At 47.0% G+C, this 15,409-nt stretch overlaps 1 protein-coding gene across 1 annotated transcript; it reads left to right on the top strand.

Moving 5' to 3' along the window:
* The first annotated feature begins 3,519 nt into the window (after nt 1-3,519).
* Nucleotides 3,520-9,685, top strand: LOC123084716 (probable lipoxygenase 6). Its single transcript, XM_044506210.1, has 9 exons — nt 3,520-4,091; nt 4,767-5,056; nt 5,813-6,050; nt 6,848-7,171; nt 7,286-7,371; nt 7,501-7,608; nt 7,701-8,005; nt 8,432-8,698; nt 8,790-9,685. The coding sequence occupies exons 1-9, from the start codon at nt 3,707-3,709 to the stop codon at nt 9,556-9,558; spliced, it is 2,772 nt and encodes a 923-aa protein (XP_044362145.1). The 5' UTR covers nt 3,520-3,706; the 3' UTR covers nt 9,559-9,685.
* The last annotated feature ends 5,724 nt before the right edge of the window (nt 9,686-15,409 follow it).

The raw sequence follows: 15,409 nt of genomic DNA, 5'->3' as shown, positions 1-15,409 counted from the left end.
CGCCCAGGGCCCCTGAAATCTCAGGACCGGCCCTGCGCACCGATCGATGTACACAGTCGTCGATCCGGTGGTGCTTGCGCGGTACCCAATCATGATGATAGAAAAGGAGTGAACAGATTAGATTTGGTGCCGACCGACGAATGCCATGCCACCCAACATATCTAAAGACGAACGGGCATGTCTCTCCCTTTCCGTTCTTTCGTCGGCATCATGATCTACAGGTCCTGTTTGTCCACGCACGGCCTGATCGATCCAGAGCCCCTACCCTCTCGATCGACACGATGAAGATCGATCGGCACTAGATGAACGGGTGCACGTGTTGTGTATGCCACCATGCGAGCATCGGCATGGAGCCATGGATGCAGATACCGTGATGCGTGGTCACGAATAGTAGTAGCACGGAGACTTGGACTTGAATTGTTGGCCATGGTTAAAACCTTGAAAGAGACGAGCATGGTACTAGGACGGCTAATGCATTTCCATTCGTATTCACACGGGACTTCGCTGTCAAACCAGATTTATTAGTTGACTTGGGAAAAAAGTACTGGAAATAGAGAAAAGTACAATGGTAACGAAAATGCCAAACGAGGACCGAGCTCCATGGAGGCCTTTATTTGAAAACTATGAAATTCAAACTTTTCAGTTTTAAAAAATTCTGACAATAAATACACATATACCTAGATACATAATGTACACATGTGCAAATTTTCAGGTCAAAATACATTAAAGTGTGAGCCACATAAAAAAGACAAATCCGAGGGCTCTTAGCATATGTACTGTTCATCTATAAAGTCCACAATTTTGTTTTTTTATACAGCTCGCAATTCAAGGCATTTCATCCTGAATTCTTTCACACATAAACTTTACATCTTTGCATACATGTGTATTTTTCTCAGAATTTTTTGCAACTGAAACTTATGGATTTTAAAATATTCAAAATAAAGGGCTCCATGGAGCCCGGTCTTCAAAATGCCCTACTCAATGGTAATGCACTTTTACCTCGCCAGGATTTATTTTAGGATTTCCGGCGATGCGCATTCAGTGGGAGGAGACGTTCCCGTCGACGACAAGATGCCTACAGTGACTTCGTAAATTTCAAGATGATATGCCCGCTCAGTCTTTCGGAGGTGCTCATAGGGGTAGGGTGTGCGTGTGTGTGTTCATAGAGATGAGTGTATGCGCGTGTATATGAGCGCTTGTGTCTGTATTGTATTAAATATATGTTAACATATACCGTAAATTAATCTCATACTCTGACGTATGTATACAAGATTACCTCGTTTGTACTCCTTATGTTTCTAAATATACGTTTTTTTTAGAGATTTCAATATGAACTACATACGAAGCAAAATAAGTGAATATACACTCTAAAATATGTATACATACATTTGTATGTAATTAATATTAAAATGTTTTTAAAAACTTATATTTAGAAACGGACGGACTATCTAATAAAATAGGCACTCAGTTCCGTCGATTCGTCATGCCCAGGCTCCTGCCAAAGCTCACCTTTAGTGCAACTTAACAAATTAACATGGGACAAAAGAGAAGGAAAAAACGTGACAAATGAGCCCACCGTTCCCCTTCACATGAAATTTTTGTTGCAGAGTTCACACCAACACAAAAATTAGTTATGTTTCTTTTTTAGGACAACCACAAGTAACAGTGCACTTGGAATAATATTTTTTTTGCGCGTAACAGTGCCATGAAGAATTCAAATTTGTGGGCTGGAGCTGAACAACGAACCCGTGGGCAAAGCCGCAAAATCAAGTCTAATGGTCAATTGGTCATGGTCATGAGCACATGGTACAAGGACCATTCTCCGCTACCAAATGGTAGGTCGCCATTCAGAGTTCATATCGACCCAATGTTTGAAAAGTTAAAAAAATATCTTCAATGCCAATATTGTCGACCACCAGAGTAAATGGCTTTGTTGATTCAACGAGATATTTTTGGGCAGGATAATTGCTGGTGCATCGCAAAGTGGACATAAATATTCGGATATATTAGGTCACAATTGCGCATCCATCATTCATACATTGGTACACTGAAATTGTAGTGAGTTGTTGTACACAATGATTGTAATTTGCTACTCCCTCTGCCCCGTAATGTAATACGTTTTTTTAAACTAGTGTAGTTTTAAAAAACGTCTTACATTATGAGACGGAGAGAGTAGAAATTTTAGTGTTAACATCATTGTGTACCAGAAAAAATGACCGCAACACGTGGTTGACATTCCCCAGGGAGGGGCGCTAAAACGAAGGTTCAATCCAGCGAACCGTCCCAGTTCATTTGTTTTCTTTTTTTGAGAATCACCTGGTTCCTTTCCATGTTGGCTTCAGCGGGTCGTTCGTGCGACCAACAAATGGCCCGTGGTGCGCGTGGGAGAAAATCGGGTAGGCCCAATTAACTCACATTTTAGAAGAAAAAAATGTAATTAAGAAAAAATAAAAATAATTATGATACATGAATGTAAATTTACATTTGACATGCTCTATATTATAAAAATTGTCATGCTATACTATATAAAATTGCCATCCTCTAATTTATAAATTTATCATGGTATATTTAAAAATAAATGTGCCAAAGATACCTATAATAATAAAATTGACATGCCTTATATTATAAAAAAAACCATCAATGGTCTGATGGCAACTTCAGCAGGAGAAATAATCTAATATTTCTGATCGGTTTGCAGGTGAAACTGCAACATGTCCATGATTTTCAACAACAAAAAAGAGCAAAAGAGACATATAAAACAAGTTTGTTTTTTACAGGGACATATAAAACATGTTGCCATGATATGTGGAATAAAATTGCCATTACTATAGATTCATTCATCTGTGTAAATATTACCAATAGATATTTTTCAGTCCTCGTGTTTTTTAATCTTACCAGAAATGCTAGCTAATCCGCAGTACTAGCACGTGCGATATCTGTACTACTACTAAACTAGACATGAGCACAAATCCAACATCCTTTCGGAGATTCCTATCTTCTTTCGTGCAAACTGTTCCATTTCCACGCAAGCGCTATTCCAAACCCGAAATTGCTACACCTACAAAGTCTTGCTAAGTCTTAATCGATGCTATATCCATGAGATCTTACAATAAGATCCGAGTAAAATTTTCTTTTCAATTTTTTTTTATTTTTGCATGTAATGTCACTTGACTGATTACTTGATAAAATCTCGATCGACCGGGACCTATCTACACCCTACGAGATAGTAACCAGCCCGTAGGGGTGGCATTACTCAGCGATGCTACAGCTACAGGCAGTTTTTCAAGGACTCATGGCTACGGACCAAGTGAGATCGGCTCTCATGAGCAGGAAAAGCACGGATTCACACATCCAGAGCCCGAAAATGCTGCACCCGTCTCTCATCTGCTCTCCTCTCTCGACCGGTCAAACAACGAGCATGCAGCTTCGTCGTAGTGTCCCTTCCATACACCTCCTCCTCCTCCTCCGTTCACGCTTGACTGCAGCAAATATAAAACTCGAACGGGACAGAAGGCTCACACGACTCTTCTCTCTCCCTGACTCGGCTCCATCGTAGTGCTGCACTAGTCTACTACTCCAACGCTGCGGGGCTCTCGGCTAACCACCTCACCTCACCTCACCTCACTAGCTCCTCCCACCTACAGTAAACAACACAGCCAGGAACCATCAAAGATCCGGTCCGCCGGAGCCGGAGCTGGTTATTAGCATGGCAGCCTCGTGCAGGGAGCTGGCCGGGGCCGGCCTAGCGCGGCCGGCGACCTCGAGTTCGCAGCCCGGCCGGAGCCGGAACGACCTCTGCTTCGCGCCGCTGCGGCAAGAAGGGCGGGGGCATCAGGGGAGGATCAGGAGGAGGGGGGTGAAGGTGGTGGCGGCCGTGAGCGAGGAGCTGCCGAGGCTGGCGTCGGCCGGGAAGGGCGCGGGGGCGGCGGCGAGGCCGCCGCAGGGGAAGGTGGCGCTGCGGGCGGCGGTGACGGTGCGGCGGAAGCAGAAGGAGGACCTCAAGGAGGCGGTGGCGGGCCACCTGGACGCGCTCTGGGACATGGTCGGCCGGGGCGTCCTGCTCGAGCTCGTCAGCACCAAGATCGATCCCAGTAAGCATCAGAGCATCCTTCCTTTCCCTACCTCTCTTTCTCAATCAGAGCTGTCAGTTCATTCCTGGTACTAGTGCTAGTTCGGCCGAGCTGACTTCCCCAATCGTCTTTGGAGCTGTTCAATCTTGGCAAAATATTTGTTCCGATCGCTGCTCGTTCGAGTTGTTTGGAGCTAGTGCAGATACGCAGAGCTGTTGCTTCGTCTGCTGTTGATGGTCCAGACCAAATTGGTAGGTGGCAGCCGGATCCAGGACCAGGAGATGCAGCCGGACGATCCAATAATGGTGTCTTTGTGATACGGTCATGTCATTCATCTGGAGTGTTTCCACTAGTAGGATACTCCCTCTACATTTTCCATGGACGTTTACTCCCCATGATATCAAAAAAACCACTGCCGAATATTGCAAAGCTGATGATCAGAATCACTTTCTGTTCTTTTTGTGACCGGGCGGAATCGCTTTCTTTTTGTGGAGGGTGCCGACCAGAATCACCATGCACGACTGCAATCGGCATGTTTTCCTCCCCTCCCCATCATTTCTCCCTTATTTTTCTCCCATCAACATGTGGCCGGCAAAGCTGCGTGGAGTCCCAGATTTTACTTTTGTCCGCTGCCACGTTTCCCAACTAGTTTTGCCGCCACACGTGACGCTCATGGATCCGTCTCGCCGTCGGCAGGGACGAGCAAGGCGGTGCGGAGCGGCGGGGCGTCGATCAAGGACTGGTGCGCGAAGCGGGGCGCCAGGGGGGAGCACGTGGTGTACACGGCGGAGTTCACGGTGGACGCCGGCTTCGGCGAGCCGGGCGCCGTCGTCGTGGCCAACCGGCACCACCGCGAGTTCTTCCTCGAGAGCGTCGTCGTCGAGGGCGCGCTGCCCTGCGGCACCGTCTACTTCGACTGCAACTCCTGGGTGCAGACCACCGGGGAGCTGCCCGGCGACGGCAACAGGGTCTTCTTCAGCAACAAGGTACGTGCGTGCACTTCTCTTTCGCTTCAGGTTCAGGAGGGAGACATGGACTTGGTAGCATTGTGTTATGGTCCTGACTGGGTGCACGTAAACGTAATATCAATCATGCGTTGATTAATCGAGGTTTTCGCTGCTAAAAGTTGGTGGTGCATCATTGTCTATGATGTTGATAGAGGGGGAGAAAGGAGGCCATTAGCTACAGTCTGAAAATAAAAGTAGAATCTGATAAAATAAAGTGACGGAGGTAATTAACTGCACATCTAGGAGGCCAATTTGAACGCATGATTTGATCGAGACATGTCATTGTGGCCCAAGTAGAGAAAATCTGTGGCCTGTACGAGAACAATCTCTTGGCACTAACCCACTGCATTTATCAACCTAGTGGACATCATTGTCATATATGCGTAACTTCGCAAAAAAATTGTGTGTGTGTTTTCCAGCACTGTTAACACTGACAGGCTCGTCGATCTATTAGGATTCGCCAAAGAAATAGTCAAGAACCATTGAAAATTCATAGTGGAGAAGGATCCAGCACTGTTAACACTGACATTATCACAAATTCATATATAAACACGTCTAACTTAAGCTGTGGTCGCCGTATTCTAAAATGGTTTATAGTTGACTTTTCCCCCAACACATGGTTTATAGTTGATTTCTTTAATGATTACTACAGTGATTTTTGCTAATGTTTGACTCAGTTTACGAGAGTTTGTATTACCGGATTTGTGATAATGTATGGATGATCTCCTCATGCAGCCGTATTTACCGTCTCAAACACCTCCCGGGCTTAGAGAAATAAGGGAGAAGGTGCTGAGAGATCTACGAGGAGATGGCACCGGGGTTCGAAAGATATCTGACCAAATATATGATTATGCAATGTACAACGATCTGGGGAATCCAGATAGGGGGAAAGAGTTCATCAGACCCATCCTTGGAGGCGACAAGATCCCTTACCCACGTCGATGTCGGACCGGTCGTCCACCAACTGATACTAGTAAGTTCTGTTATCTTCTTGAATCCCTTATCAGATGGTGGAAAACAGAATTTGGCCTGAGCTAGAAAAGTGTGTGTTTAGTGCCCAACTATATCCACCAGTGCTTGTCCAGTTCTTTTGATCATAAGGCCATGTCATTGTCAGACTTTGGTAGCTTGAACCATCAGGCAGTAGTCCTTGACCACATGGTTTGATCCAATGAGGTTGTCTGAATTTGACAAAGGAAAAGCATGGGTTTACACAAGACCTAAAAGTTAGTTCTGGTCATATTCTTGCAAAATCTATTCGACGTGCTCCATGGGTAAAACACCGTGAGTTGCCAAACTGAACAGAATAGTTATGTTGGAACCGTATGTCCAGTAGCAACCAGGAAGCTCCATATACTGTATCTAGCACATTCTGTTATATTGTTTAGCTTTCTCATGTTTCTTCGGTTCCGGTGGCTGTGAAAATTTATAAGAAACATAGTGGGACCTTCTTTGTTGTCAGTCTCTGGAGTGCATGGCCACTGTCAGTATTTACTACTTTCCACCGAAGGTTCAACAGTCGTTTGATTTCCTATTTTCCTTTTCATGAAATTGAGTTTTTAGTTTGTAGTTGTATTATTTTTTCTGATAGTGCTACATTGCATTTCTTAATTCTTTGTGACTGATATGGCATGCTTAGTTATAACTTCAAAGACCGGCAATCAAACAGTAACTACAAAGTGACCCTACTGAATTTTTCAGATAGAACAATTTGCCATTTCACCTGATACAGAAATTAGAATTAACATTGTGCATCTAACCGCGGTGCAGACATGCTATCCGAGAGCAGAGTGGAGAAGCCGCATCGAATATATGTACCTCGAGATGAGACATTTGAGGAGCTGAAACAGGGAGCCTTCATATCAGGGAGGCTCCGAGCAGTACTTCACACCCTAATCCCGTCGCTGATTGCATCAATCTCAGCTGAAACCCACAACTTCCAAGGCTTCCACCACGTTGACAACCTCTACAAGGAGGGTCTCAGGCTCAAGCTAGGCCTCCAGGAGCACCTGTTTCAGAAGATACCATTTGTCCAAAAGATTCAGGAGTCGAGCGAAGGGATGCTTCGCTATGACACACCTAGCATCCTTTCCAGTAAGTAAAGTTCATCGCAGTTTATCTTATGCTGGTGTGCCATCACCAAATGTTTGATCAGATTCAGGATCGCTGAGAGTTGCTTCTTTTAATCCTGCGACTCCCATTCCACAGAGGACAAGTTTGCATGGCTCCGTGATGATGAGTTTGCGCGGCAAGCTGTTGCAGGAATAAACCCAGTTAGCATCGAGAGGCTCACGGTAATTAAGAAAACACATGGTCCCTAGTGAAATCCGCAATACTAATATACTTCTGGGTTGATCAGTAAAAGTAATCCATTTTCCATATATTTTATAAATACATAACTTTGGGAATTCACATCGAAATAGGTTTTTCCACCAGTGAGCAAGCTGGATCCTGCAACCTACGGTCCACCTGAATCATCAATTACCGAACAGCACATTGCTGGTCAGCTTAACGGACTGACAGTACAAGAGGTACCTTCATACGACCGAGTCTTAATTTATGTTCAGTTATGTACCAATGATCATTCTTGTACTGATTCTGATCACACACCTTATGAACAAAGGCAATAGACAAGGAGAAGCTCTTCATTGTAGACCACCATGATGTGTACATGCCATTCTTGGACCGGATCAACGCGATCGAGGGGCGGAAAGCATACGCAACCAGGGCAATCTTCTTCCTGACTCAAGGTGGCACATTGAAACCGGTCGCGATTGAGCTTTCTCTTCCTCCAGCCCAGTCAGGGGAGCCTCAGCCAAGCAAGGTCCTTACCCCTGCTTGTGATGCTACATCCAACTGGATCTGGATGCTTGGCAAGGCACATGTCAGCTCTAATGACGCCGGTGTTCATCAGCTTGTTAATCACTGGTATGATTTTGTTCATCCTTCATTATCAACTGTTCAGGTTGAAGTGGTTTTAAATTTCAGTTTCAGAAATATTTCAGTAAATACCGAAATTACTGAATTTCAGTGATTTCTGTTTGCATTTCGGCCAAAGGATCGAAACGTCCACTTGAAATTCCAAAATTTATTTGAAAATTTGCGCAATTTTTTTGAAAATTATTTGAATTCCTTCACTGCAACTGAAATATTTTGACTGGAAGGTCAATATATCAGTGTCTACCGAAATGACTTGAAATTCAGTGAAATTCATCGAAATCTCACTGAAAGTGAAAACCAGTCATGCATTTGAATCATGCCACTGCTACTTGAACTGTCTCCAAAAACTGGAGCACCTCCTGCAGAGTGTGACCACGGAATACTTACCATGTACATTCTGACAAACTCTTTCAGGTTGAGGACGCATGCTATAATGGAGCCATTCATCCTGGCTGCGCACCGGCGTATGAGCGCGATGCACCCCATCTTCAAGCTCCTACACCCTCACATGAGGTACACGCTGGAGATCAATGCGCTTGCGCGGCAGAGCCTGATCAACGCCGAAGGGGTCATCGAGTCCTGCTTCACACCCGGCCCTGTCTCCGGCGAGATCAGCTCCGCCTACTACGGCAACCACTGGCGCTTCGACCTCGAGGGCCTCCCCGCCGACCTTCTCCGCAGGCACGCCTACCCTCCCACAACATCATGCCTGACATTGCAACTGAAAAAAATTGTACTATCATGGTTACTGACATTTTGGCACTCTTCTCAGGGGAGTGGCTGTGGAGGACGCCACACAGCCTCACGGCATCAGGCTTCTCATCGAGGATTACCCTTATGCAAACGACGGGCTTCTGCTGTGGTCTGCCATTGGCAACTGGGTGGAGTCCTACGTGCAGCTCTACTACCCGGACGCCGGCACGGTCCAGTCCGACGACGAGCTCCAGGAGTGGTACCACGAGTCGATCCACGTCGGCCACGCCGACCTCCGGGACGCGCCGTGGTGGCCGCCGCTGTCCACGCCGCGTGACCTCGCCAACATCCTGACCACGCTCGTCTGGCTCGCGTCGGCGCAGCACGCCGCGCTCAACTTCGGGCAGTACCCGCTGGGCGGCTACGTCCCGAACCGGCCGCCGCTGATGCGGCGGCTGCTGCCGGACCCGGAGCGCGACGCGGCGGAGTACGCCATGTTCCTGGCGGACCCGCACCGGTTCTTCCTCAACGCGATGCCCGGGGTGCTGGAGGCGACCAAGTTCATGGCGGTGGTGGACACGCTGTCGACGCACTCCCCCGACGAGGAGTACCTGGGCGAGAGCCTGGACGAGGGCGCGGCGCCGTGGACGGGCGACGAGGAGGCCCTGGCGGCGCACGGCATGTTCGCGGCCGACGTGCGCCGCGCCGAGGAGACCATCGAGAGGCGCAACGCCGACCACGGCAGGCGGAACCGGTGCGGCGCCGGGGTGCTGCCGTACGAGCTGCTGGCCCCCAGCTCGCCGCCGGGGGTCACCTGCCGCGGCGTGCCCAACAGCATCTCCATATGATACGCACGCCATTGTATACCCGCGATTCGTTCTGGATTTTGTTTAGGGGATTCCCCTTATTTAGGGCCAGCTTGTCGATATACTCCTACTAGTTTTGATCTGGATGTTAGTCTCGTGGCCTCCCAAATCCAAATTCAGACCAACCTAAGGCCGCATTCGACCTAGAATGGCCGGCGCCGGCGCCCGCGTCGGACCTACGCGACTGGAGTCAGCACCCCGACCAGATCCACCTCCTCCTGTTCGTCTCCAAGCACGCCCTCCTCTCCCTCCCCTTCCCGACACCAGACCCAGCACCGGAGTGGACGCACCACCGGCTCCCCCGCGAGGCCTCCGTCGTGACAGCCGTGATCGATATCCGCGGCCGCATCGTCGGCATCACCGACCGCGCGGAGCTGCTGGAGTTCCGCCGCCTAGACAGCCCGGACCAGACGGTCCAGCTGCTACCCACCACCGGCCTCCCGGATCACGCCGCGTTCGAGCGTTGGCGATTCGGGCCTCGCCTGATCGCGGACGGAGAGCGGCTGCTCCTCCTGCTCGTCATGACGGATCCCGAAGGAGGTGGCTCGATGGCGCGGCTGGCCAGAGTGCAGAAGGTGACATGGCGGCGATGCGGTGGGAAGAGCTCTGGATAGCATCGGCAAGTACAGCTTGTTCGTGGACTGCGCGGGGAGGAGCGCCGTGGCGTGCGCGGATGCGGGAGGCTGCGACGTGGTGGCCAACCAAGTATATTTCCTCGGTACGTGTTGCTACAGCACCTTTGGACTTGGCCAGGGGAAGCGGATCCTCTAACATTGCGAAGGAAAGTCACGGTGCTACAGTGTTTGCCTAGTGTAAAATAAAGAAGGAAAATTAGGGACTGTTAGTACATAGTTAGTTGGTTGTTTATTGTTGATATTTACTGTAGATATAAATAATTTAAAATTAATTTTATTTCATCATTAATTTATTTGTATGTAATTACTATAAATGTACACAGTAGATCATTAATTTACAAATTAGTTTAAGTCATTTTAGCCATAATCATATGAATAGAAAGAAGGAAAGTTAGGATATAGTAACTTCTCTAATTTTCTTTCTCAATGTTAAAGGATCCGGTTCCTTGGCCAGGAGGCGTGGACGACAAAAGCTCCTAGCTCGCGAGCTTAACGGGCGCTTGATAGTTTGGCCCGTTAAGTTTGTATCTCGCTTTTTAATAAACAAAATCAATCATTTATTTCAGCTCATTAAGCTTAATGAGCTTAACGAACAAGCTAACGAGTTCACGAGTAGCTCATTAAGCTCGTTAGTAACAACACAACACATATTTTCATCTTACATGACCAACTTTTTAAAGCACCTCCGTCATCTATTCATCTAATCGACATATGATGCAATAAACTAGTGCATTCTTTTTATAGTCATCATACCTCATCTTGAAAAACCATACCTACACATTTATCCTATGTATCGTAACACATTATAATCTGTTAATGAGCGCTCGTGAGCACTCATGAGCTTAATGAGCTTTCAATGAGCCGAGCCGACCAGGGTTTTCTGCTCGTTAATCTTAACGAGCTTAATGAGTCGAGCCTTAACAAGCACGAGCTTAACGAGCCGAGTTGCTCGTTAATCCACCTGAAAGACGTTCGTGCCAGGGTCCGAAGGCGAGGATGAGGAGACGTGAAGGTCGCCGTGCCCGTCACTGATCTCGCTCGACCGCCGGTGGCCGCCACGGCAGGCATGGGTTTATCCAAGGCTATTCTATCGATGGTACTAGCATTTTGAACCGTCAACACCAAGTGCATTACTTATTCCAATCTCTATCGAGTTCGATTCCATCCTAAACTAGGTAATGCCATGGTTACAATTTGGGTCATTCTTGAACAGGAGCTCCTCCTCGATACCTATAGTGCCACGAGAGGAAGCTGGCGCTCACGCGCCTTTAAAGCAGGTCATGGCCCATTAAGAGCATCTCAAACAGACGCGCGCTAAAATTTTCTTGCAGTGTTGAAATGATGTTTTAGCGCGCGTGGGAGGGTGCTTGTTTTACCAAGCGCTGCAAAATTTAGCACGTCACTATAGTGCTTCATCAGGCGCTGCAAAATCCAGCGCGCGCGACCAGCCGACGCTTGGAGAAGGTGCGGTGACGGCGGGGCGGGGGAGAAGGCACAGCGGCGGAGGGGCGTCGGAAGAGACGAGGAAGAAGGCGCGGCGGGAGGGAATTCGTGGCGGTTGGCGGTCGTAGGAGCGCGGCTTTCAACCAGCGCGCGTTGCCGCATCCCCCCCCCCCCCCCCCCGCGCGCCTGCTGGAGTGCGCCGCGTGGCCTCTCGCGCGCCAAACTGGCGGTTTATCCAGCGCACCGGATATTTCACGCACCTCTTGGAGATGCTCTAAGCGCTTCTCTTTCTGCTTGCTCTTGTCTTTGCTCACTTGTGTGTTAGCTCGCTAGCTAAGCTCATCGCTGTTCGCTCAGGTCTTCGTGGTTGACTGGCCGCAGTCGGCTGGGCCTGTTGACTTTCTGACAATTTTTTTTAAATCAAAAAAAGATCGCAAAAAACAAAAATGTTCACCGAATTTGAAGAAATTTGGCAAATTTGAAAAGGGTTCATCCATTTTTAAGAAAGTTCATGAATTTGAAAAAAAAATCATTGATTTGGAAGAAAAGTCCACAAATTTGAAAGCAAGTTCATCGAAGTTGAAAAAAGTTCATTGAGTTTGAAAAAAGGTTCATCAAATTTGAGAAAAAGTTCATCGAGTTTGAAAAAAAGTTCATCGACATTGAAAAAAAGTTCATCGAATTTGAGAAAAGGTTCACCAAATCTGAAATATCAAGTTCATCGTATTTGAGAAAAATTTAATTGATTTTGCATCAAACCAGGAAGAAAGAAAAAAGAAAAAGGAAAGAAGAAAAAAAAGGAAAAAGGAAAAAAAAAGTAAAGTACAAGGAGGAAAAGAATGAGAAAGATGCACGTAATCACATTAGGCTTGGTGGTTTGGTGGTTGTTGCTTTGTACTACAAAGTGGAAGGTTGCTTGTTTGAATCCCACTTGACCCACTTTTCTTTTGCTTTGCGTTTTCGAAAACAGAAATATGGTAAATGGGCCCTACTTTTCTTTTGCTTTGCGTCTTCAAAAACAAAAATAAGGTAAAAGGGCCAGCCCATATAGCATCGATGAGAGACGGGGTACGAACTAGCCTATATTCGACGCTTAAGGCGCCGAATAGGGTTTGGCTTGCAGATCCCTATAAGTTATATTTGAGGATTTTTTTTCTGTTTTAGGGGATTAAGACCCAGCTAGCAGATCCTCAATATCATTTTTCCTGAAAATTTTACTAGCTAGCTCTGACAAAACTGTTGGTTCTTGCTCAGGCTTCACTACACCTTTAGAAACTGTGAGTAATTATTTTATTAGTGTAGAAGATTCTGAAGCACAAAAGCATGCCTCTGAGGAGGTATGACACCTAGTATCTAAATGTAAAGGACAAGCACCCCAGGACTATGCGTTTAACATGAATGCACCTCTTTGGAATGTGATGGGGATTGCCGCCCCTGGTAGGAAAACTCTGATAGTAGATAACATTAATAAAACTCATGCTTCAATCACGGGGTTTCAAGAGACTAAGAAAGATAGTTTTTCTGAATCCTACCTTAAATCTTTAGTGGGTAAGAGAAATTTTTCCTGGCACCACCTCCCATAAAAAGGCACTGCTAGTGGCATCTTGATGGGAGTTGATCTAGACATTTTTTAAGTTAACTCTTGGTCTTGCCTAGATTACTTTGTTTGCTGTAATGTTCAACTAAAAAGTAGTGGTGAGAAATTAAGGATTATTACTTTTTATGGCTCCCCTTATGAAGAAGGAAAAGGAACTTTTATTTCAGAGCTGCATAGCCTTTTTGTTGAAGCTCCTTTTCCCCTGCGCCTGAAGGTCTGCACAAGCCTGGCAAAATGTGCTCTTGTCATTCTTAGCATCCACAGAGCCTCTGTGTTGGTGCAGTTGTAGATGTGGTTATCCTCGGCTAACGTTGGAGCATAACGGATGACAGGGTTTTCACCACGACGAACATCTCTCTTGTGGATCAGCATGGGGCATGCCTGAATCACAACTATAAATGTTGCTGCTTGAACTACCATCTCAATTCGTTTATCCATAACCTAGGCGGCATCGATGCCGCGGTGAGCAATGGCGAAATCGGTCCTAAACCATGCCTAACGACCAAACATAGGGGGAGGGGGGTTACATGTTTCTTATCGTCTTCAGAGACGATGGCAAGGAAGGGGGGCATGGCTCACTCGAGGAGGACCAGACAGTGGCCAAGAAGGGGACAAGCAGCCCATCCTATCGGAGAGTGTTGCTGTCGCCGCTGCCGCTTACGCATATCTGAGTCACGGCCGCCGCCAGTGCTAAGAACAGAGGAAGTTCTTGTCCTAGAGCGAGTGGCGACTGAGTAAATGGGGGGGGGGGGAGTGAGGCTACATTTCGTGTCATCCCATCTCGGCCAATTTCCAACTCCCACCATCTCCGTTCGATTTCCCCTTGCACCGCCGTGAGAGTGCTGCCTCCCTTTTGCGCTCCACTCAGCCCGACTCACAGGAAACTACCTCTTCAAGGGTTCCCAGTGATCCAAGCTCCGGGTTACTTTAAAGTTCATGCCGATGCGAGCCAGGCCTCCATGTTTGCAACCAAACATCTTTTTTCTTTGCCCAACTCAGCCTGGTTGGAGGTCCTACAAGCAACCAAACACGCGCTTGCTGCCTTGGGCTCTAAGGACTCCAGAAACCTCCTTCAACATCCCCAAAGCACGCCCCGTCCTCTGATATGTCTCCAATGTATCTGTAATTTTTTATTGTTCTATGATATTATTGTATCAATCTTGGATGTTTTATATGCAATTATATGCTATTTTATATTAATTTTTGGACTAACCTATTAACCTAGGGCCTAGTGCCAGTGCTTGTTTTTGCTTGGTTATGGCTTTTCAAAAAATTAATATCAAACGAAGTCCAAACGGAGAAAAATCTTTGGATTAATTTTTTCTGGACCAGAAGGGACCCACGAAGGTTTTGGAGAAGACCAGCAGAGCCAAGAGGGAGCAACAAGCTCGTAGGGTGCTCCCCCGTGAGCTTGTGGGCCCCTCGTGGAACCTCTTGACCTAATGCTGCCTCTATATATTCCCAATATACCAGGGAGCCACTCCAAACACTATTTTCGCTGCTGCAAACTTTTGTTCTTCCATGATGCCATCTCGAGGCCTTTTTCCGGTACTCTACCGGAGGGGACGAGCGATGGTCTTTTTTTACCAATCCATCCCCCTAGGGGCATGCGTAGTAGTACTTTACTTTGAGGGCTAACAAACTTTCGCAATAAGTATGTGAGCTCTTTATGACTAATGTGAGTCCACAGATTATACGCGCTCTTACCTTTCCGCAATTTGCTAGCCTCTTCGGTACCATGCATTGCCCTTTCTCACCTCGAGAGTTGGTGCAAACTTCGCCGGTGCATCCCCGTGATATGATACACTCTATCACACATAGGCCCTATTTGTTTCAGCTTTTATTGACGAATTCCGCTGCCGCAAAGCAGAATCTGAACCAAAGGGCGAACCCAGAAGAATCCGATTTCAGAAATCCGCTGCCAAAAATCTGAACCAAAAGCGGAAGCAGCCCAGGACGTGCTTTCCAAAATCTGATTCCGCTGCGGGCCAAAATCTGAAAAAGCTGTATTAGATGATTTGCCAAATGACCTACATCTTTTTCACATCAGATTTTCCACAGCTATTTTTTCACAGCAGCTTTTTCACAGCTACTTTTAAAAATCCACAGCCGAATCAAACAGGGCCATAAGCCTCCTTATATCTTCCTCAAAACAACC

The sequence above is a fragment of the Triticum aestivum genome, chromosome 4A, assembly GCF_018294505.1.
Source record: "Triticum aestivum cultivar Chinese Spring chromosome 4A, IWGSC CS RefSeq v2.1, whole genome shotgun sequence".
NCBI classification, from domain to species: Eukaryota; Viridiplantae; Streptophyta; class Magnoliopsida; order Poales; family Poaceae; genus Triticum; species Triticum aestivum.
The sequence above is the reverse complement of the archived record's forward strand: the minus strand, read 5'-3'. Positions and strand labels throughout refer to the sequence as shown.

Bases quoted from the DNA above. Each gene is read 5' to 3' on its own strand.
- LOC123084716 (XM_044506210.1), top strand. From the start codon at position 3,707: ATGGCAGCCTCGTGCAGGGAGCTGGCCGGGGCCGGCCTAGCGCGGCCG. The intron at 7,172-7,285 runs GTAAGTAAAGTT...CCCATTCCACAG, and splicing joins CACACCTAGCATCCTTTCCA to AGGACAAGTTTGCATGGCTC. The intron at 8,006-8,431 runs GTATGATTTTGT...AAACTCTTTCAG, and splicing joins CATCAGCTTGTTAATCACTG to GTTGAGGACGCATGCTATAA.